General features: G+C 37.3%; 1 protein-coding gene across 1 annotated transcript; it reads left to right on the forward strand.

The window, feature by feature from the left end:
• The first annotated feature begins 57 nt into the window (after positions 1-57).
• On the forward strand, positions 58-21,785 carry LOC131167799 (uncharacterized). The gene is made up of 11 exons (XM_058126692.1): positions 58-625; positions 797-884; positions 5,250-5,341; positions 5,467-5,585; positions 18,680-18,795; positions 18,890-19,017; positions 19,118-19,204; positions 20,542-20,602; positions 20,702-20,742; positions 20,855-20,975; positions 21,480-21,785. Exons 1-11 carry the CDS (start codon positions 267-269, stop codon positions 21,537-21,539), a joined length of 1,272 nt encoding a protein of 423 aa, XP_057982675.1. The 5' UTR covers positions 58-266; the 3' UTR covers positions 21,540-21,785.
• Positions 21,786-23,542: the final 1,757 nt, after the last annotated feature.

Here is a 23,542-nt window from a genome sequence, read left to right on the forward strand (position 1 = left end):
TCTTTATTGAAGTCATTAATGTTAATCCAAGTCTTAAGGAAAATAAGCACTTTGCAGGTTTCAAATTTTGAGCTTAGGACTTGGGCCTCATTCAAATATCAAGCCTGGTGGCACGACGGCCACAGAGTGACGTGGCGCCCGTTGATTGGTGGAAATGGTCTCCACATCATTTCATGACGTGTCCCTGCGATGAATAACCTGTACCAAGGTCGCCAGAACAGAAGAACAGAGAAAGAAAGAACGACGCAGAGAGAGAGAGAACGGAGATGGGTGCTCGGAAGAGAGCTTCTTCGGACGCATCATCGAAACATCTGGCGGAATCGAAGGAACGAGAATTTGAAGGCATCAGCAGGAACTCCGCAGACCCTACGATCGCTCCGTCTAAAGCTGGGGAGATCCTGAAATTCTCTTTAATTTTCTTCGTTCCGTACTTGTACATGCTCTTCTACCACTATAGGATCGACATAGAGCTCAAGAGACCCATCCTCATCAACGCCGCCCTCAGCCTCGCCGGTTTCTTCCTCACCCTCTGTTTGATCCCCGTCGCTTCCAGATACGTTCTCCGTCGCAATCTCTTCGGCTATGATATCAACAAGAAGGGTACCCCTCAAGGCTCAGTGAAAGTGTGAGTCCCCATTCATTTTTTTTTCCTTTTAATTCTTTGAATTATGAAACGGGCGTCTGCCTAGTCCTCCGTTCGGTTTCCAGTTTGTTTTGAGTCTTTGCGGATGAAGAGTAATGGGCCGAAGTAGATAGAGCTTTACTTGATGATATTATATTGTTTTGGGTTTTGCAGGCCTGAGTCATTGGGTATTGTTGTTGGGATTGTCTTCTTGGTGTTGGCAATTCTATTTCAGTATTTTAACATACCATCGGATTCGAATGTAAGTGCATTGTTTAACTAAAGCTTCTGGCTCATTTTTTTTTTTAATTGTTTAATGTTAATCTTTAAAAGGGTCTATCCTACATGCTTCCCGAACGTATTTGCTTGTCTGTATCGCCGTCTTTGATTAGTTGTTTGGGGAGGATGTGGTAGCGTGCTGTTTTGTTCGTTCCGTCCAATGGACTGCCTCTTATAATGTCCTTAATACAATTGTCATTCTTCCCTTCAACAATGCATATCTATGTTTTATCTTTTGGCAATGGGCGATTGCTAATTTTATGCTGTCTGAACTGTAACTTATTATGCACTTGTTTATTGATAAAACCAGTTGCATAATTAGGATGCAGTTTTTTTCTTAGGTAACTGATGGATAGCTGGGACATAGTTTATTGGCTAGAAACTCATGCTCTACGAGAGAAATCTTGACAAAATTTTTAATTGAAATTGGAATATAAAACAATTATTGATGTGCTTAAGAACACATATGAGCAGGGAGGATTTGAAACTAGATTGAATTCTACTTTCATTGTGCTTATTCCTTAAAAAGGGGAGCCTAGCACATGGAGGAATTTGAAAATTTTAATTGAAATTGGAATATAAAATAATTGTTGATGTGATTAAGTACACATATGAGCGGGGAAGATTTGAAAATAGATTGAATTCTACTTTCATTGTGCTTATTCCTTAAAAAGGGGAGCCTAGGACATGCAGGAATTTTGGCCTATCAGTCTGTTAAGTAGTGTTTATAATTTGCTGGTGAAAGCCGGCTCATTGACTTGAAGAAGTGCTTGGAAAAGTTGTTTCGAAGCTCAGAATGCTTTTGTCCTAAATAGAAAAATCTTAGACGTGATCCTTGTAGCAAATGAATCTGTGGACTCAAGAATCTAGAGGAATGAACCTAGACTGATTTGCAAAATGGGAATTGCTTACGACTACATTTGCTCAAATATTCTTCTTTTTGTAAAGAGTGGTACTTGGCATGGGTAGAGGGAGTGCATCAAATATTTTTATTTTTATTTTTATTTTTTTTTCATTTTTCAGTGATTTATTAATGGCTAGTTGAAATCCTTTTGCCAGATCTAGGGGTTTAAGATGCGGGGAACCCATATCCCCATATTTGTTTGTCTTATTCATGGTAGCACTTGTGCTGATGCTCAAGAGGATCATGGAAGGAGTTTCTTTTTGAAGGTTTGAGCTTTATTTGTTAAAAATTGAGAGGATTAAATTGATCAAGAGTGCACTTGCTAATCTTTCTACCAACATTTTATCATTATTCACAATTCCTATGTCCCTTTCTTGCTCAATTGCCTAAAGGTTAGAGGGAATTCAAAAGAGATTCCTTTGGGGGAATTTGAGGGAGGAATTTTGATATCATCTTGTAAAATGGGAAATTGTTAAACAACATCTAAGATATGGAGGTTTACGGCTAAAATCCCTATCTACTTTCAATAAAACTCTCCTTGGAAAATGGATTTGGAGATTCATGAAGGAGAAGGATAACCTTTAGAGGGAAGTCATTGCTTCAAAATATAGTCTTATGCATAATGATTGGACCATTAAAGCTCGGAGAGGAGTGCATAGTGTGGGAGTTTGGAAATTCATCAGAATGGGTTGGCTGGATTTTTCCCCTCACATTAGCTTTCGAGCAGGGAATTGGGATAATATTTTCTTCTAGCATGATATATGGTGGGATCGATCTCCCCTTAGTTTGAAATTCCTTTCTATCTTCACTTTGCCTCATGACAAGGATGCCTTTATTAATAATTATCACCAAATTTCTAGCCAAGTGAATTTTTGGATCATTTCCTTTGATAAGGAATGCTTTAGATCGAAAAATAGAGAAACTTACTATTTTTTTTATTGCTAATACAAAATCCACTACAGTAACACCACAACCAAATCCAAGTGGATCTTGGAAAAAAATGGCGTGTTTATAGTCATATCCTTGTATAGGAAATTCGCTTCCCTAGTAGGAACTATTGATAAATTTTGTAGAAGCTCATTTGGAAATCTATAGCCCCCACAAAAGTTGCTTTGTCTGCACGGGAGGCAACTCTTAGGAAAATTCCCATGGACAACCTTCAAAAATGGGGGATGCCCCTTGTAGACAGGTGCTTCTTGTGTTTAGAAAGTGTGGAAACTATTGACAACATCCTTTTGTGTTGTTCTTGGGCCACAATCTTATAGGACCAAAACCATATGGGACCTGGCCATTTCCTCAATCAACCATCAGTGGGTAGCTAGAACAGTGGAAGGAGAGGTATGGTCTTGGAAAGGAATCCACACTTTTAAGGAAGGGAAGAAAGCCTTGTCCGCCATTCCCCTGGCCATTTTTAATGTATGTGTGCGGGGGCCACCTCCGGGGGGGGGGGGGTGGTGGGGTAAGGAATAAGACATATTTTGGAGGAATGGCAATGCCACTACATGTTTTTAAAGACCACTGGTTTACTACTGCTACTGGATGGCATAGTGGTTAGTCTTTAGTTGATTCACTTTTAATTCTTGATTTTATTGATACCATCCAGAGCAGGTGAGCACATTGTTGTTTGTACATGGGTGAAATCCCCTTGATGCCCTTTGATGAAACTTTCTTTGTTGATAAAAAGTGTGTGTGTGCGTGTGCGCTCACAATTCAAGTGTCAGTGGTGAAAAGATTAGAAAGGCTTCTGGGAGACTTCCCATGGGGCAGCAGTGAGGAAGAAGGGAAGTTTTGATTGTGGAATGGGATGTAAGATTTGTTCTCCTACGAAATAAGATGGTTTGTGGTTAAGACAAGTGCAAGACTTTAATCAGGCTCTCCTTGCATGTGGTTATAGAGATCATCTGTGCAGGACAGTTATTGTTGGAGAAAAGTTATTGAGAGCAAATTCAGCGAGGATGAGGGATGCTGGATGGCAAAGGATGTCAGCGTTTCCTTCAGAGTTGGTCTTTGGAAAGGTATTATGGAAAGAAAGAAGACCACTTCCAAGTTTATTGGGTTTGTTGTGGATTCTGATAACATGATTAGGTTCTGTTTCATATCTGGTGTGGAGTCACAAGGCTTAAAGATTCATTTCCATCCTTGCATGAAACAGTAGCTAAAAAAATGCTGTTGTTTCCTATGTACTCTTAGAAGGAAAATGGTGTTGTTTGGATTTGTTTAGAAGATAGGTGCAAGACAGGAGCTGGCTGAGGTGGAAAATTTAGTGAACAGACTTTTTGGACAGAAAAAGAAGAAATGTTACTGCAGAGGAGAAAATATGCAAAAAGGAGCATAAGAGATCCTCCTTATAGGAAACAAGGAGCAAATATTTTTTTAAGAAAAAAACAGCGAAACATCAGAACAAAATTGCCATCCAATCCTGCTGAAGATCAGAAAAAGACAGACCCTTTAAAACAACCAGCTGCAATTGCCCACAATGGTGCCATTATTACTATGGAAGCGGAGAATATTTTTAAGTGGATGGCCCGAAAAAATTCTAATTTTTCAATAAAAATAACTAGTTAACGCTCGGAAAGTGGTTTGGAGACTCAACAAGTTTCAAATATTTATTTTTTAATTTTTTGTGGGAAAAATTCTGTGGAGCTATTTCAAGAGGTGACGACCCCAGGGAAAGAGGGGTTTTATTGCTTGATGTGTGCTTACTTCTGCGAAGAGGATGGGAGAGCCCAAGCCATATTCTGCTGCACTATAAATTTGCCAAGCAAGCTGAGTTCATTTGTCCTGGTTCAGAGTTTTTGGGTGATACCAGAGAATATATATTCTTTTCTTCTCAGGCAGTTTTGGTGGTAAAAATGGTCCTCATGTCCTTGGATTGTGGAGGTAACTCCTGTGCGTGGTTCAGAGTGTTTGGAGGGAGAGAAATGGTAGAGCTTTTGAAAGGACTGAACTGTTTGGACTACAAATGAGAGTTTAAAGACACTCTGCGGGGGGGATTGGAAGGCTCTGTTGTAATTTGTCAGTTTGTAGTTTCTCTATTTTTTAGGACATCTTGTCCTTCTGATTTATACATTGTTTCAGTTTTCATAAAATTCTCTCATCCTACAAAAAAAAAAAAACACTTTCTGTGTCGAAATCTGGGAATTTTATCCAGATCTCCTTAGTTGGATTGGTTTTTTTGACTTCTAAGTTCTAATTTGTTTGTTTTTTGCATTTTCTGGGTGCCCTTAATGAATACCTTTACTCTTTATCATTCAAAAAATGTCTAATTTTGCTTGATCGACGTGTACAATTCATGGCGATTTCTATTTGTCTCTATTTCTTTTTTCCCTATTCTTCTATTTGGATTATTCTCTTTTCTCATTGTTTTTTGGTAGAGGAACTCTTCACTGATTTTTATCTGATTAAGTGGGACTAGTGGACTAATGGACTATCTAATACATGCAGTGGCTTGTTGAGTACAATGCAGCATTAGCATCCGTCTGCTTCATGATTTTACTTGGATTTGTCGATGATGTCCTTGATGTCCCTTGGAGAGTGTGAGTATTTGACTATACTTTAAGGCTTTCTCATTGAAGATTTGAAGCAATTACAGTCCACTGCATAACTTGCTCGATATTGCTAGAACAGATACTTATTTTCTTTTATCTATTGTGAAGTACAGGAAATTGCTATTGCCATCTGTTGCTGCCCTTCCTCTGTTGATGGCCTATGCTGGACATACCACCATTATCATACCGAAGCCTCTCATTCCATATGTTGGACTGGATGTTCTGGATTTAGGTAAAGAGTTTTGAGTACCCAAACTGATATTTCATTAGAAGGGCAGAAAATTGTTGCAGTTCCGAGTTAATGAATATTATGTTTCTTATTATTGAACGCAGATCTGATTGAAAAGAGGTTAACCTATGTTGATGCAAACACCAGAGTTTTGTTTCTATTTATCTGATAAGCTTGTAAAATTGATCTCAAGTGAGGGCTGCAGATCATTTGGTGATTTAATTTACATAGCATTTTGTTTGTCAATACAATTAGCCTTAAAATCTCTTTAGTGTAAGTTTTTCATTTTTAAATAGAAAGAGAAACCTTATTTACAGAGAAAAAAGAATATACAAGTACAAGAAATCTTCCTAAAAGATACAAATAAATAAATACTAAAACAAGAAAAAAACGAGAGAGAACAAACACAACAGTCCCATCTGTAGATCAAAGAAACCAAAACACCCAAAGCATGTAGAAGAGAACTTCCTAAAAAAAATATGTCCAATGCACTCGCTTTCGCACTCACTCTCTCTAGTTTTCTTTTGTTCGTTTTGTTGTAATCGATCATAAATAGGTGTGGAAGTGAACCTCCAAAAATTGGTGCAGGTCTAAAGAAGAAAAAGGTCGGGGTAGTGGGTTTTGTTTGTTGAGAGAAGAAAACTCCGAATCGCAGCCAATGAATTAGAGTTACTCTATTGGCTGCTAGGTGGATATGCGAGTATTTGCCTTTGCTTGTATCAAAATTGGAGAAGGTCGCTCGTTATAGGAAGTTCAGCTAGGTAAGCTTTTAGGTGTTGATTAGAGCAAATCAAACGGGTAACTTTATGGAATTGAATTTGTTGAGATTTTGATTAAATGAATGACCTAATCTCTCTCTTTCTATTTATAATACAAATCAAATGCATTCTAATGAGCATAATACCCTAACTAACTCTCACTAATTAACATACTAACACACTTAATATTAACATACTAACACTTAATATTAACATACTAAAAGACTAAAAAAACCATTAACACTCCCCTTCAAGTTGGAGCATAGATATCATATGCGCCTAGCTTGTTACAAATGAATTTAATGCAAGCACTCCTCAAAGCTTTAGTAAACAAATTTGCAAGCTGTATATCAAACATCACATAAATGGAGCAATGAGCGTTTGCACAAGTTTCTCTCAAGCAAAATGGCAATCAACTTCATTATGTTTTGTTTACTCATGGAAGACCAGGTTGGAGGCAATATGAAAAGCAACTTGATTATCACACATCAACTCCATAGATTGAGAATGTGGAAAACCCAATTCTTCAAACATGTTCTTCAACCAAATAAGTTCACAAGTAGTGTGAGTCATAGCTCTATACTCTAATATGACACTTGACCTAGCCACCATAGTATGTTTCTTACTCTTCCAAAAAACCAAATTACCACCAACCAAGATATAGTGCTTAGTTGTGGATCTTCAGTCGAAAGGCAACCCGATCCAATCTGCAGTTGTATATCTCTTAATACAAGTGTGACCTTGTTCTCGATATAAAAGGTCTCTCTCAGGTGCACCTTTGAGATATCTCAAGATGCGAATTATTGTGTCCCAGTTACTTGTCCTCGGAGAATCTAGAAATTGACTCACAACATTTGTTGCAAAAGATATGTCTGGCCTAGTGGCTGTGAGATAATTCAACTTTTCAACAAGAGTCCAATATCATCCAAGATTGGGCAACAAATCTCCTATATTCGGCACTAACTTGCTATTAAGATCCATGGGTGTATCCATCAGTTTGGATCCCAACAGTCCAGTTTCATCCAACAGATCAAGAACATACTTTCTTTGTGACAAAATAGTTCCCATATGAGATCTAGATACTTGTATACCCAAGAAGTATTTCAACAGTCCCAAATCTTTAGTTTGAAACTTAGTTTGTAAAAAATGTTTCAAGACTCTAAATACCTTTGTCATCATCACCTATAATAACAACATCATCCATATACACAAATATAAGGATCCTACTCGATGAAGTATGATGATAAAACACAGAGTAATTCATTGCACACCGTCGAAGACCAAACTCAAGTACTACAACACTGAATCGACCAAACCATGCTTTGGGAGATTGTTTTAAACCATATAATGCCTTCTTGAGCCGACACACTAAGCTTGTCTCTCCTTGAGCGACAAACCCAAGTGGTTGCTCCATATAGAGCTCCTCTTCAAGATCAACATGCAAGAAGGCATTCTTCACATCTAACTGATGCGGAGGCCAATGACTAGTGGTAGCCAAGGAGATGAACAAATGTACTGATGTAAGTTTGGAAACCGGGGAAAAAGTGTTGGAATAATCCAAACCATACACTTGAGTATACCCCTTAGCAACAAGACGTGCCTTCAGACGAGCCACAGAACCATCAGGGTTGACTTTCACAATGTATACCCAGTGTCAACTAACCACAGACTTGTCAGTAGGAAGAGATACCAAGTCCCAAGTAACATTGCCTTGTAAAGGATTCATCTCTTCAACCATGGCATTCCTCCACCCGGAGTGGGCTAAGGCTTTTGTGTCTTGTAAAGCATTCATCTCTTCAACCATGACATTCCTCCACCCAAAGTGGGCTAAGGCTTTTAAAATAGATTTAGGAAGGGCAGCAAATGATAGAACAATAAAAAACAATAATAGGAGCGTGATAAGAAGTCATAGCAAACATAGTTGGAAATGGGATGTTGTGTACACGTGATGTGCATTTACCTTTCCAGACAGCAATGGGAGGATCAACATCATGGGAAATATGATCATCAGAAGAGGAAACCAAAGGCATGGTGTGCTGTTAGTAGAAGCTAGAGGGATCTCTCTTTTTTGGAGCTGCCATTGTGAATACACTTGCAAATTAGGACGATCGAGATGATGAGAAGGACTCAAACTACATGGAGACAAAGGGGGTTGATTGAGCGAGGAGAACAAACTAGAATTTGGAAGATCAAGTGAAGGAAGAGACTCATTGAGATTAGAAACACTTGGGTATTGGGTGTAGTAAGGTATAGACTCAAAAAATTTAACATCTGTAGAAGCAAAGAAGCAATGCAGCATAGGATTATAGCAACGGTATCCCTTTTGAGTATATGAGTCGCCTAGAAAGACACATTTTATAGCACTAGGATCCAACTTATCCACCTTTGGAGTTAGTTAATGAACAAAGGAAAGACACCCAAATATATGAGAAGTTAGAGAGGATAGAGTTGAATTAGTAAAGAGAAAGGAGTATGGAATTTTACTACTAAGAATAGAGGATGGCATCCTTTTGATCAGATAGAAAGCAGTAAGTATAGCATCACTCCAAAACACTTTAAGTACATGCATTTGATAAAGAAAGGTGCGAGTGATTTCAATGATATACCTATTTTCCTCTTTGTAACCCCATTTTGTTGAGTGTGGGCATAGGATGATTGATGAACAATACCAAATTAAGTCATATTAGTAGTGAATTGAGTACGAGAATAATCTTTAGCTTATCGCTTCGAAGTATTTGATTTGCAAACCAAATTGAGTCTTTATTTCAGAACAAAAGGCACAAAATATATGAAAAAACTTAGAAGGATCTTTTATTAAATATAGCCAAGTTATCCTTGAATAATCATTTACAAAGGTTACAAAATATCGAAAACCTAACTTGGACACAATTCTACAAGGACCCCAAACATCAGAATGGACTAACATGAAAGGGCTTGCAGCCCGTTTATTGACCCAGGAAGCAAAAGGGACACGATGATGCTTTCCCAATTGACAAGACTCACAAGCAAGACTAGACATAGAACTCAAATCAGGAACTAGACATTTCGACTTTTCCAATGAAGGATGACCAAGGTGACCATGAATTTGGAGAGGTGTGGCAACAACAATGTAGGTAGTAGAAGGAGATAGTGGCTCAAAGTGATAAAGTCCACTAGCTTCACACCCTCTGCCAATCGTCTTCCTTGTCTCCAAATCTTGAATAACCACATAATCAGGGAAAAATGTTACTGAACAATTCATGAATTTGGTAATCTTGCTAACATACATAAGATTGAAAGGAAACTTGGGAATATACAACCAAACAAAAAGAAGTAGAAGAAGTGGGATTTACAGGCCCAATTTACTTAAAGGCAGTGGTGGATCCATTAGCAAGAGTAACACACGGTAAATTTGCAAAACAATGAAGAGTAGAGAAGAAATTAGGTATACATGTGATATGATCAGTGGTAGCAGAGTTAAAATGCAAGGACAAGGACGAGAAGTATTGTATGACAAGCATGATGTGGGATTAACTGTTTGAGCAAGAGATGGAAGGGAAAGAGCAGCTTGTTGTGACATTTGATACTGTTGGAACTTGGAATAATCTTCCTCTGATAGGGACATAATATGTTGCCCCCCACTTGGCCCCAAAGGTGTGGAGTTGGTAGTGGTTGCATTAACAACACGTGAAGGTCTACCATGGAGATCCCAACACTGCTCAATATTATGATTACCTCATTCACAATTAGCATACTTGCAAGGAGTGCCTCTATCTTGTCCATCTCTACCACCAAGACTGCTCGAACCACCTTGATAACTTTTGCAATTGTTTGGAAGAGAACTAGAATCACCATGTGTGGCAAAGGCTTTCCTCTTGGAGCTAGATGCAAGAGCAGGAGAATGTGTGCTAAAGGAAAGCACGAAGGACGCAAGAATACAAAGTATCTGGGGCTAGAATGTCTCAAACTCGGGTTTCAAGCCTGCCAAAACCTGGAGAACTGTCATTTGTTCCCTTTGCTTCTGCATTTCATGAATGTTGGCGGTTATAGATCGTGTGATGTTAAGTTCATGAATACATTTGATCTCTCTAAAATGATCTGGAATGCTCCTGTCTCCCTGTTGCAACTGAAAATAATCCTGGGATAAATCATACATACATGTCATGTTATTAGAGTATAGAAGCTTGGCATAACAGTGTGGTGGGTTTGTCCAAGAAAAATGGAGGAGTTCTTGGTAATATCTTTTGTGGGGTTTGGGAGAAGGAAGGAAGGTATTGCTTTATGGAATTGTGCTTTATTTACAAAGTTGTGGGGCTTGTGGAAAGAATGTAACTTATGTATTTTTTTCAGGGAAGAAGATTCCATATTGGTTGGTGTGGGAGAAAGGTTCTTTTTTATGGCTTCTTTGTGATATGTGGGCAATGGAAATTTTAAGGGGATGTGTTTGACAGATGTTTAGCGGGATCGGAAGTCCCTTCTATGGGCATGTTGATTTGAGTTTTTGCGCTATTTTATTTATTGAGTTTTCTTTTTAATGTTTTGTTTTTCTAGGGATTCCTAAATTTTGTTAAGGAGATGCCTTTTCTCCTGATTGTACATTCTTTTTTAATCTAAAGAATTCCTTTTTCTATCCTGAAAAAAAAAAAAAAAAAAATCTCAAATCTCCTTGCTTGTATCATGCATGCACATCCGTGCAATATGGGGCTCCATCAAATTCCACAAGAGGGAAACAATCAAGGCATCTTCTTGAGTCCACACTTCTTTTCTCTTCCTATCGGAAAAATCAGCTTGGAGCAAGTGGTCAGATTTTCCTAATCCTGCTAAATAAACCCCAACAGCCTTAGACCATTAAACATACTTCTTTCCATCCAACTTTTTAGTTGTTATCTATGGCAGCAATGAAGGAAACATGTTTTTGGGATTCATAGAATCCATCCCAACACTCACAAACTAGCAGCCACACCAATGTCAAACAAGAAGAACAATCAAAACTAATGGGGACAACCATAAGCAATGTGAAGCACCGAAACAACCACGGATGAGGGGAACCATCTACAAACTGATATTTGCATGGTTACAGCCTCACAAATCAACTTATGAACACTGCCACTGCTCAAGAAACACAAAAAAGCCTTTACAAACACCAAAAAACAACTAACAGATTACCACATGTGCATGGCCGAAAAAAGTTGGATCTTTGAGCAAAAAGCATGCCCAACAACTTGATAATATGGTCTAGGGAAGGAATCAGAACATGGTGGAGGAAAAACTCAGAAAAAACTGGTTGGAGCCTCTCTCATGTGCCGGTGCATGGGGTCGGGACTGCCGGCAGTCTTCCGGCATGTGGTGGCACGTGGGGAGCTTTACGGCAATGGGATTTTTTAGGGTTAGGTTTCAGAGGGTTATATTTTTGGCTATATGGTTAGTTTTCTGAAATAATGAAGGGTTGAGGTGGTTCTGAGAAGGGCAGTGACGTGAGGGTGTTTTCCGGTGACAGCTGAATGTGATAGGGTTTAGGTTGGATCATGCTCTGATACTATGTTGAGATTTTGATTAAATGAATGACCTAACTTGAAGGTCTTTCCCTCTAATACAAATCATATACATTCCAATGCATAATACCCTTACTAACTCTCACTAATTAACATACTAACACACTTAATAATAATACTAAAGGACTAAAATAACCTTTAACAAGGTCTATTATAGAGGGCCAGGGTTATGCAATCTTCATTCTTGAGGTCAAGAAGGGGGAAGGGTTGGCAGAGGTTTTTGCAAGAGTTGCAGGCAATTGTGGGTTTGTAGAAGACAAGTAAAGTTGTGGCTCAATCTTCAGGAACTCATGATTGCTGGATTTAGAAGGAGGTTCTATCCATTTGCTTAGAGACATTGAAGGCTGGATGGCAATGTGGAGATTTCAGATTTTCTGAAATGTTGAGCATTGGAGTGGCGTCCGGTGCTGGTCCAGGAATTTTCTGGGAAACTAGGGTTTGTAAGAGGAAGGGGAAGATGTCAAAGGGATCAGAGAGTGGAACAAGCTTCAAATGGGCTGGGCCAGGGATTCTTAATATCACAAGTCACATGGGCTAATTATGGGAAATGATCCAGTGGCTTTAAAGGGAGATTTGGCCCATTTACAATTTGTTGGGCTTTTAAGGGAGCTTTTAAGGGTTGTTGAGAGCATAGTTGTCAAATTGAGTTTTAAATTATGAATTGAAGCCTTTGGGAATTGGGAATCAAGAGTTGAATCAAACTGTAAGATTCACTCTAAATTTTCAAAATCAATTCCAAGTGGCTTCTACATACTGATATATGTACAACAAACAAAGTTGTAAATATTTTTAAATTTCAAAAATAAAAAATTCACACATCATGTGTATACTTTCTCTATACAATTAAAAGTAAGGGAAGAAAGTCAAGAAAAATTAATAAAAAACTAAACTTCATATTGTCTGAGGGAAGGAATCAAGAAATAATAATAAACTAAACTTTTGGCATTTATCAACAACTAAAAAGCAATCATATTTCATGCATATGCTTTTTAAAATTAAAGAGAAAAAGAAGTAACTTAAACAAAATTAATAAATTATTTTAGAAGACTATTAAAAAAACTAACCTTTGAGTCTTAACAACAGAGTGATACATGAGTACCACCATAGATGACCAGTATTGTTTTCTGCCCCTTCTCATTGGCAATGCATACTCCTCCAAGCGTGAAGAATGGATTTGTGAGGGAAACAGAATCCATAGTTGGCCTAAAGTTCTGTTTTCTCCTCTTTCTTAGCATGAAACAGATGTAGAGAATAAATGGGAAGCTATTATGTTAAAAAAAGGCGATAAAAAAGAAAGGTTGTTTTTGGGACTTTAAACCATCAAAACCTGAAATTTGTTAGGTTTAGGTTCGTGTGAATCCTAGATTTGGACCAGTTCATTAGATTCATGGGGTGAATCGATTGATCCAACAAAGATTCGGTTGTTTTTTGGTTCTTAGTAAAGATTTGAATCAGTTTGTATGGAATTGATTAGAATCGAGAATCTTAAGACTTCAGCAACTGTGGTTGAGAGCAATAATGCACAAGAGATTTCCTCGGTCCAGAATGGGGTTGCATCCTCTTTACAGGTCTGTCTTCCAGGGATCCAACATACAACTAGAGTACACGCCCAATAGTTATTTCAGCAGATTAAGATTGGTGAGGCTTGTGATGCAGTGGGCTTCAAGGAGGAGGGGAAGAGACAGCAAGTGGGTGGAGAAGAAACAGCTTTGTTACTCTTCCTCTCCGGAAAGAGGGGATTGTGTGAGTGGATGGCATATATCTTAGCCTGGTGGGCAGAGAACTGAGGGAAGGAATTTTTTTAAAGCTGAGAAGCCTTCTAGAGGGGTTTCTATGGAGGATGGAGGATAATATGATTGCTTATCAGGATGGATATTGAGATAAGTGTGAGTTCTAGTAACAACAAGGTCGGAATGGATGGGGAGATAAAATCTCGGATTATCAAAATTCAGCATTACCACCGTTTTATGCTCAATTGTGGGCAGAATATCATGAGAAAAGGGAATCCTCAATTGAGAGGCAGCCTAGTGCAGATGCAAGGACTCTGAAAGTTTTCAGAAGACATAGCCCATGGCAGTTTTTATGTCAAGGAGTCTTCCAGTGGGTTGAAGATAGATCTACCAAAGAAAGGAAAATTCTGTTGAGAAGTAATGGGGTGATGTTTCTGAGGGTGAGTTGGACAATGATTTTGATTATGGTGAAAGGCTACTTTGATGGGTTCATGGACAACTGTGGTTTGAATCAGATTCTTATGATGCATTGCACAGTTTATCCTCTGTTCCATCTCCATTGGTGCTCTTAGTGGGAGTTTCTGGTTCCGAGAAGGATGGAATAGGTGAGGAAAGACACATGTTTAAGCAGATTGAACCTGTTCCTGGTTTTCATTTTCAACATTTTCTGTATACGATGGGTTTCATTTGGCTACTCAGAGGCAAAGAAAGTCTGTCTGGATGGTGGTAGAAGTAAGGCTAAGAAGGGACTAGGAATTGGCAAATTGGCAGTGCTCTATTAACTATGATATGGAAAGGGACTGAAAATGCGTTTTCTTTGGTAGTGCTTGTCAGGTTTTTGGTTGGGTGGCAGTTCTGTTTAGGTTTGTATTTCTTTCTATATTTTTAGCTTTCTTTTTTGAGTTCTCCTTGTCCTCTTCAGTTTGTGTTCTCTCTCTCTTTTAATGTATCTTTTTTAGTATTTAATTAAAAAAAAGAATTGAGAAATAATAGCCAAAGCGATGCAAAAGATTTAATTCTGTTCCACATAAAATCAGTTGACTTAAAACCATCATGGAAAATGCATGCATTTCTTTCAAACCAAAGCACCCAAAAGATAGCGAAATTTGCATGCCACCATAATCTCTCTTTGCATCTTTTTCCTTCCAAAACCTCTGAAGGCCATCAGCCAAAAAAATTTCCAAATAGCGAAAATTGCATGCCACCATAATCTCTCTTTGCATCACCTCTGAGGGCCATCAGCCAAAAAAATTTCCAAAAGTTGAGACATCAAATAAACCAAAGAAATAATTTGTTAAGCTCCAAGCAACAGAACAGTGAGGAAACGATGAACAAGCACCTCACCCTGTTGTAATGCATCACACAAACATCATTAGACAATGCTTTGTCGAGTCTTCTAATATTTTACTTTTTTTGGTGTTAGCTCTATTAAGAATAGTCATCCACACACAAAGACCTTAACCTTAAAGGGGACCTTGGCTTTTCCCCAAAAAATTGCCAGGGGAAAGGGACTTGAGGAACGAGTCAAAGAGAAGTAAAAGAGAGAGAAAATCCCATATTCTCCTCAGCAACCAAAAAGCAGAAGAAACAGGAGCATTCAGGTGCAAAGTGAAGGGAAAGCATAACAAAAGCACTGCTCTCATACCCAAACATCCTCCCAAAAACAAAGTTGAGAACCATTTCCCCTTCATTTAATGCATAGTAAGAAAGAGGTGAAATATCCTAGATAAATTTTGACAAACTTTCACCAGAGACTATTTCCAATATTGGCATCCCATCTGTTCACATGCAAACCAAATTTAATCTTGATAATTTAATGCCAAAGAGAGCTTCCAAACTCCAGAGGAAAACTTCATAACCACTTATCCACAAGAGTTAGAAACAAATTCCCAAGACCCAGGCCCCCCTCAGCCTACAGACAACCTCGCAAGTCCCAACTCACAAGTTGATCCCTATTTTCCTCAACCACAACCAAAGGAAGTCCTTCATAATCCTTTCCCATCTAGCGGCTATTCCTGTAGGTCCCTTAAAACACAAAATAAATGGAAGTTCAATGAGACATCATAGTTCCGTCAAAAGTGATTCGTACTACTTATTTCTAGAAAAAGTGGGTGACAGCATACACAAGTACACACACCTGTATATATTGATGCCCTCTTCCCTTGGAAGCTTCAAGCCCCTCACACACGCAACTAAATAATCCTACCTTCTCAGCACACAGCTGTGATGCTTCAGCCTTCTTCTTGTTCCTCATTTGTTACTTGCTACCATTAGTCTCAGATGTTAAGACTAAAAAGGAGCATAGGACCTACCAGAACCAACCCAATTCCTCCCCCCCCCCCCCCCCCCAAAGGGTGCTTCGATTATCATCACTTTTAAGCTTTTGAGAGAGATTTTTGGAGAAACATTTGGGGCAAACCAAGCCAGAGAGGGGGAACACAGCAACTGCCATATATAGGTGCCGTCTGTGCATGATTGCCAGCAGCCCATGCTAAAAAAGAACCCCCAAAAAAAAAAAAATTAAGGGCGTCCCCGGGGCACAAGGCTTCCTTTGCGACGGTAGGGGGAGGGTTGTCACAGTGTATGCAGCCTAACCCTTGTTTTTTATGTAGAGAGGTTGTTTCCTTGGACTTGAACCCATGACCAACCAGTCACAAAGGTGCAACCTTGCAGTTAATCCAAGGCCCACCCTCAGAAAAAGAGATAGCATTTGCTGATAGGAAAGCTTTCAATAACTGAAACTGCCCAAGGGCTAAAAAATGCAGGCACCATGAATGCCCACAACCTCCATTGTCACTAATGCTTGTTCTTATCGTACATTTTACGTTATTGTGTTGATATTCAGGAATTCAGTAGAGAGAATAATTTCTTTGGCCATCATTAACACCATAAGATCCCCGATCCACCGTCTTCAGCTCTCATTCTCAGTGATCCTTTCAGTAAGAATTTCCATGGGCTGCTATTCTGAGAAGTGATGGTTGGAGAAATGGATGCACAGAAAATCATTGTCTGAAGGTGTCAGAGACATCAGGGAAAAAGTGCATCACTGTTTCTCTGTTTTTGTGTGTGTATTAACAGATTTTCTCCCTGTCCACTGGAACTACATAGTAAGTGGTGTGCTGAGCTATGGGATGTCCAAAATGGCAGAAAATTGTTTTTTTTATTTTTTATTTTCTTGTTTTTTTTTAGGAGATGAGTATGATGAACTCATAGGTTATCTGTGTTTGACTTTTTTAAATCTAAATTTAGGGAGGTACTGTTTTTTTGCAGCTGACAACTAGCTAAAATGTATTTACAGTAAATTTTCTTGCTAAAAATATCTGCATTGATTTTTGCATGATGTTTAGCTTTTTATCTACGAAAAATTGTTTGCAGAATTTTCTGTTCCACTAGATTTATATTACGGGAACAATGACTGATAGCCTTATAAACAAATAAATGAAAATAGAACATTGAATAGAATATATATATATATATATATATATATATATATAGCAGAAGGACCTCATTATTATAAGAAATTGATTTAAGTTGTTTAGCAGCATAATAGCTAAAGTGTCAGTTGAATTTGTCATATATTGCAAACATGAATACCAAACTCAACTCAACAAAGTTTTGAGTCCCAAGTGCCAATGGTTAGCTGCATGATGTGTGTATTCCTTAGAAATGCTTGTGTTTTTTATGTTTGCCTAGAGGGAGATTTATACCCATGCTAAAGAGTGGATTAGAAAATCTGTTTCATGACTGCTTAAATTACATGCACTGACCTAGTATGGGTGTGCACTTGAAATTTATAGCTTCAATGTGTTTTCAAAATTTTATTTATTTATGTATTTTTTTTAAATTGATATTTACTGGTCAAGTGTGTGAAACTGGTGTTGCTTAAGTTGAGGAATGCTGCTGCTCCCCAGGGTGGAGGTATGATTGTGAGTCGATTACCTTTATTTTGTGTGATTGTAAAACTAATTTGATAATTAAATTTAAATGCTCAGAAAATGTGACAAGAAATAAATAGTTTAAGCCGCTCTAAGTGGTCATTATCTAAGATTATCATCTAGAGAGGGAGAGAGAGAGAGAGAATGGTAAAAGTAGATAATGAATAATTGATGACATGATTAAAAGGACTTAAGATAGCTAGTAATGAAAGCACCCTACAAGTCCTTTGTGAACAACCGACCAGCCTTTTTCCTTTTTTATTTCCTGGTTCTTTTCTGGGTTCTCTTTTCAGGACCAATCTATTTATTTGTTTTCTTTTTCTCACATTGACCCCTCGGTAGTCAATACCCAGTATTTGAGTGAGTGCAAGCCTTGACCCTATGGTGAGTGTGTCCCATGTTCGAGTAGCAGAAACAGCTTCTCCAATCATGGAGATTGGGCTGAGTACGTCGTGCCTTCTCCAGACCCTACAATATGGCATGGGTGCTTGTGCACCATCTGTTGCATTAATTGCAAGAATGAATGTGTATGGCTTTTTATGAGTTGAGTGGGAGCAATTGCCCATGTTCAACTCTACTTAGTTGTGCCTATGGATGCCCTTGTACTGTTGATCCATAATAGAATAATGAATTGATCACATACTAGCAAAAAATAGATAATGAATAATTAATCACATAATAGAATAAAAGGAATTAAGATAGTAGTGAAAACACCGTGCAAGAGCCTTTTGTGAACAATCTATTTTTCTTTTTTTCTGGATATTTTATGGGTCGCTTTTTGGGACCAATCTTTTATTTTTGTTTTTCTGCATTGACCTCCCACTCCCAGTATTTGAGTGAATGCGAGCCTTGACCTAATTGTAAGGGCGTCCCATGTTGAAGACACCGAAACAACCTTTCCAATGGTGGAGATGGGGCTGAGTGCCCCCGCCCCCCCAAATTGGCCTGAGCTTGTGCACCTGCTGTTGCATTACTTGCAAGAATGAATGTATGTGGGATATTTATAGAGTTGAGTGGGAACAATTGCCCATGCTCAGTTATACGTTGTTGTGCCCATGGATGCCCATGTACTGTTGGATGTTATCTTGGTTATTCCATTGTTGATTTTTCACCATTGTTCACAATTGTTTGTGTTGTGAACAGGATGGATATATAAACTTTATATGGGTCTTCTGGCAGTATTCTGCACAAACTCCATCAACATTCATGCTGGTTTGAATGGCCTTGAAGTTGGGCAGACAGTTGTTATTGCTTGTGGCGTAAGCAGAGACTTGTGGAACTATTTGAATCTGACTTTAGTGTAGAATGTGATATATTTTAGCGTGGATTGTGATACATCTTAACAATTTACAGATTCTGATACACAATGTCATGCAAATTGGAGCATCTACAGATCCTGAGTATAAGCAAGCACATGCATTTTCTATTTACCTCGTTCAGCCTTTACTGGCCACTTCCTTAGCTTTACTGTCTTTCAACTGGTAGCAGCTGTCAGTTATTTGCTGAGTTGATATAATGTTGTTTCTTTCTCCATATTCATGTAAATCATACTAATATGTTCTGTATTTTTGCATATTCTAGGTATCCTTCTTCAGTTTTTGTTGGTGACACATACACATACTTTGCTGGAATGACTATGGCTGTAGTTGGCATCTTGGGTCACTTTAGGTGCAACCCTTAACTTTCCTCCTGTATTTCATTATCTGTAATTTGGTACTGGTGTAAGATTAGTGCCAATGACATGGAATCTAGGATTTGCACATTTAGGTTAACGGTTGCCACTTTTGCATCTAGTATTGAGCTCATTTGTTATCTGGTTAATTGTGCTGTGTGTGCATAAGTGATTGGCACATTTGAACATCCTTCATGAGTTCACGTCACATGAAATTTTGCTCATCATTATTTTCTGTCTAGAGATTTATGTTCTCAGGTTGTTTTTTCTGTTTCTGTTACTGTTCTGGGAAGAAACAGGTTATGAGAACACCTTTGTTTATGTTTTCTCATTTTCTATTTTTGTTGTCAATTTATGCAGAAACTAAAAACCTGGTTCAGTTGTAATCTGTTGCTACAGTAGTTTAATATCCAAAATTGACTTGTGGATTAATGGATTCATTTTATGCAAAATTTTTATTAAAATTAATAAATTGGCTGTGTTTAAAATATAATTAAAATTAAAATATCCATTAAATTTCTATAATTTCAAAAAAAAAAAAAAACTAAATAAAAATTCATTCAAAACACTATTTTTACCATTTTTCAATTGTCACGTACAATAGGATTGTTCTTGGAGTACTAAAAATGATTTTAAAATATAATAATTAAAAAATAAAATTCTCATAGTTAGTTTCTATTTTTTATTATAATATTTTCTAAAATATATTCTTTTGCATTTTTAATATTTTAATTATTTTCTTCTTGTTATTTGATTCAACAACAAAGATGATCTTAAGTTCAATTAGGCTTTTGTGTTGCTTTAGTTTTGGATATCAGAACTAACAGATTGCTAGTTTTCAGTTTCTAGTTTTTATTTATATCTTTAGGTTTTTTTCCTTGTTTTTGTGTGATACATAACTGCCCCTAAGATTCTCCCAATCTATATAGGGGAATAATGTGCAAATTTCCTCATACTGCATGACCAATACCCCAATGAGCATCTTTTATCTTGCGCCATTCATCATGAGCCATCAATTTTGAATCCAAATAGTGAAAAAAATAGTAACTTCCTATCATTAGAGCAGCTTCTAACAGTGGTGGCTTCTAAAAATGCCATTATCCAAAAAAAGATGGATTCTAGAAAGCTGTAGACATAATTTGTCATACCTGGAGCTATATTAAGCATTGGATTCCCCGCATCAAGTGACCTAAGGATGACTTATCTGGTCATTCAAACAATGATATGTGAAACTCTTGTTCCTGTTATACTTGGTAGGCGACACATGCAACTCTTTGTCTGTATCTCTTTATCATGGCCATGATGATCTGATAACTTTTTTCTCTTGTTGCAGTGAAACGCTCCTGATTTTCTTTCTTCCTCAAGTTCTCAACTTCCTTTTATCACTTCCTCAGGTTTGATTGAACATCCCCAAGACCCCCAGCCCCATTGAAGAACCTTCAAATAACCATGGATTTGTGTAGAATCTAATTTGTGTGGATGCTGTCTTGCAGCTTTTTGGCTTTTGCCCTTGTCCTCGACATCGCTTGCCAAGGTATCTTTATGAGAACACTAACTGCATCATTATGCCCTAAGAACTGTTGCAGCCTTCCTGTCTAACTTTTCCTTCTTGGTTTTCTTTTTTCCTAAATGATTTTATATTTCAGATTTGATCCTCAGACAAGACTGCTGACGGGGACAAATGATGGAACACTTGTAAATTTATTCTTGCGACAATTTGGCAGAATGTCAGAAAAGTCACTTTGCACCCTGTTACTTTTTTTCCAGGTGACCACTTTTTCATCACATATATATATATATATATATATATATATATATATATATATATATAGTATATCATGTAGGGGAAAAGAATTTCTATTTTTGTGTGTGTGTGTGTGTGTGTGTGGGAGAGAGAGAGAGAGAGAGAGGTAGATAAAACATCTTTAAGGAAAACAAAAGACATAAAACAGCCTTCCAGTATTGTTAGAAATCAATCTAAGAAATAACTCTCAAAAAGCTTGTGAAGACAGCCCAAAGATACCAGATCACATTTATATATATAATGTACCTGTACATTGTATTTGTTAGAATAAAAAATGGGAAACAACTAGAGGCCTCAATCACCTACATTTATACTTTAGTGATGCTGAGCCCAAATTTTTAATGCATTTTGCCCAGAAAGGCCTGCATAATGATTTACTCGTGAGTCGTGATCAAAAGATCAACTGAAGCATAGATTTTATTTTTATTTGGTGAGTACTAAATCTAGTATTGCATATTTTTTTACAGGCAATGGGATGCTGTTTTTGTTTTGTGCTAAGATGGTTTCTTGCTGGTTGGTATAAATGAGGAGCGAAATTGTAAGAAGTTGATTTTCTAGCTGTTCATTAACATGAAAGAACTTCTCATCACCCAGTCATGTTGTACAATTTTGATTTATGCTACGGATGGCATACTAGATTATTCTGTCAACAACTCAAATGGCTTATAGTGGCAGTTGCCATGGGTGTGCATTATGCTGATCCTATGACGTGATTGTATTTGCTAAAAATTTTGTATTTGCCCATTTTCAATGAAAAGGGAAAGTTTGATTAATGTTCCTCGCCCCCTTTATGAATTTGTTCCGTGTTAGTAGTGTTGGCATATATTAAGAGAGATTGACTAGGGTTTCAATGGCAGCATCAACAAATTTACAATCACTATCATTTTGAAAGGCACCCAATGGAAGAACATAAGAAGATCAAGAGCCAAATCCACATATATTTGACAAACTTGTTTCGTGTTTCACCATGGCAGGTTCTTTGATGTGTATGTATTCTACTTATAGGTGATCTAATCAATCTTTAGATATTTCTTTTATAAAAATTGAAGATTCATGATATTGTTGCATGGAATGCTATTCTTATAGTACAAAAGCAAAAAAGAAGAAAACAAAAAAAAAAAAAAAAAAACAACAAAACAAAACAAAACGAAAGAAACAGGGGACATTGAAGAATTGTCACTTAAGCCTCATCATCTCTAATGCAGTGAGTGTCTCTTTGAGCTAAAATCACTAGCTTCTGTATTGGAATTTGTTTGGAATCTTTGGGGATTTTCTCATGTATTGGGTTCATTTATTTTTCCGCGAGGAAAGTATTTGGTGGAATACTTGGTAGAGATTTGTTATCTTGAAATGAAAAATATGGAATGTTATTAGGGTGCTGCACCAAGGATTGCAAAAGAACCAATTGTCTTTACAAGCTTGCTGATTAAGCCTGTTAGGTTAACTCATTTATATTAATCCTACTGAGGTATTTTGTTTTAATATTGTTTTTCAGGGTTAATAAAACCAAAATCAGGAGCTCTGGTTTTTAGGGCTGATGAATAGAAGTTGTTCAATATCCAATTTTCTCTTGATTTTATTTGAAAATTGTTAATTATACATTAGGCTTTTTATATTGGGAAAAAATCATACAACACAGACTTTTGAGTCATGTATACTAAACTTCTTAGGAAGTCAAGAAAAGAATTATGAATGTGGCTTCTATTCCATAAAATGCTGCTTCGTAATTTTTTTCAAAATTGTCTGATCTTACATGTTATATAAATCTACTCTCACGTGAGTGTTGCGATTAAGTATTCGTATTTTGTGTGGAGAATCAAGAATCCATATATTGAGTAGACGTGCAATATTTTCTTCGCTCAATGAAAATATTTAACACATTCTTAACTAGTAAGAGCAACAAAATCATTGTGCTCTCTCTCCCCCTCTATTTTCTTTCACTTTGTGTTGATTTGTGTGTTGCTTCTATATTTTGATTTTTCAAATTTATTTTGTGAGTTTTAACCTCACTCAATTCACCCCTAGTAACTTCTAACTTCTAGAATGCAAATTAATTTTATAAGAAAATGACTTCTCAAACGCTTACAAGCAAATGAAGTATATCCTAAAGGTGATATTTTTAGGGATCGTTTGTATAGACACCCCATTTTGTCCAAAATCTTATCTAGCAAAACCTTAGAGAGAGAAACGTGTATATAGTAATTATTTTGTAAAATTCGTTAGTACAATTAAAAAAAAAAAAAGGTCGAGGAAAAAAATACATGAAAAATGAAAAATAAAAAACCGCTCCATTTGGTGGGCCAATCTCCGAATATAGGTACCTATACGCACATCAAAAGGGTAAATTTTCAATTAGCAATAGGTTAGTAAATGTGAATAAATCAAAAATAAAAATCAACCAATTTGTTTTAAATTGATTGATTAATCAAAATTGAAGGGCTATTCCCCCCATTTACCTATAAATGGAGCTTCTTAAAGAGTTGATGGGGGAAGGAAAAAAGAAAGAGATTTGAGAGTGAAAAAGTGGGGG

This window comes from Malania oleifera, chromosome 11 (assembly GCF_029873635.1).
Source record: "Malania oleifera isolate guangnan ecotype guangnan chromosome 11, ASM2987363v1, whole genome shotgun sequence".
In the NCBI taxonomy this organism is placed as follows: domain Eukaryota; kingdom Viridiplantae; phylum Streptophyta; class Magnoliopsida; order Santalales; family Ximeniaceae; genus Malania; species Malania oleifera.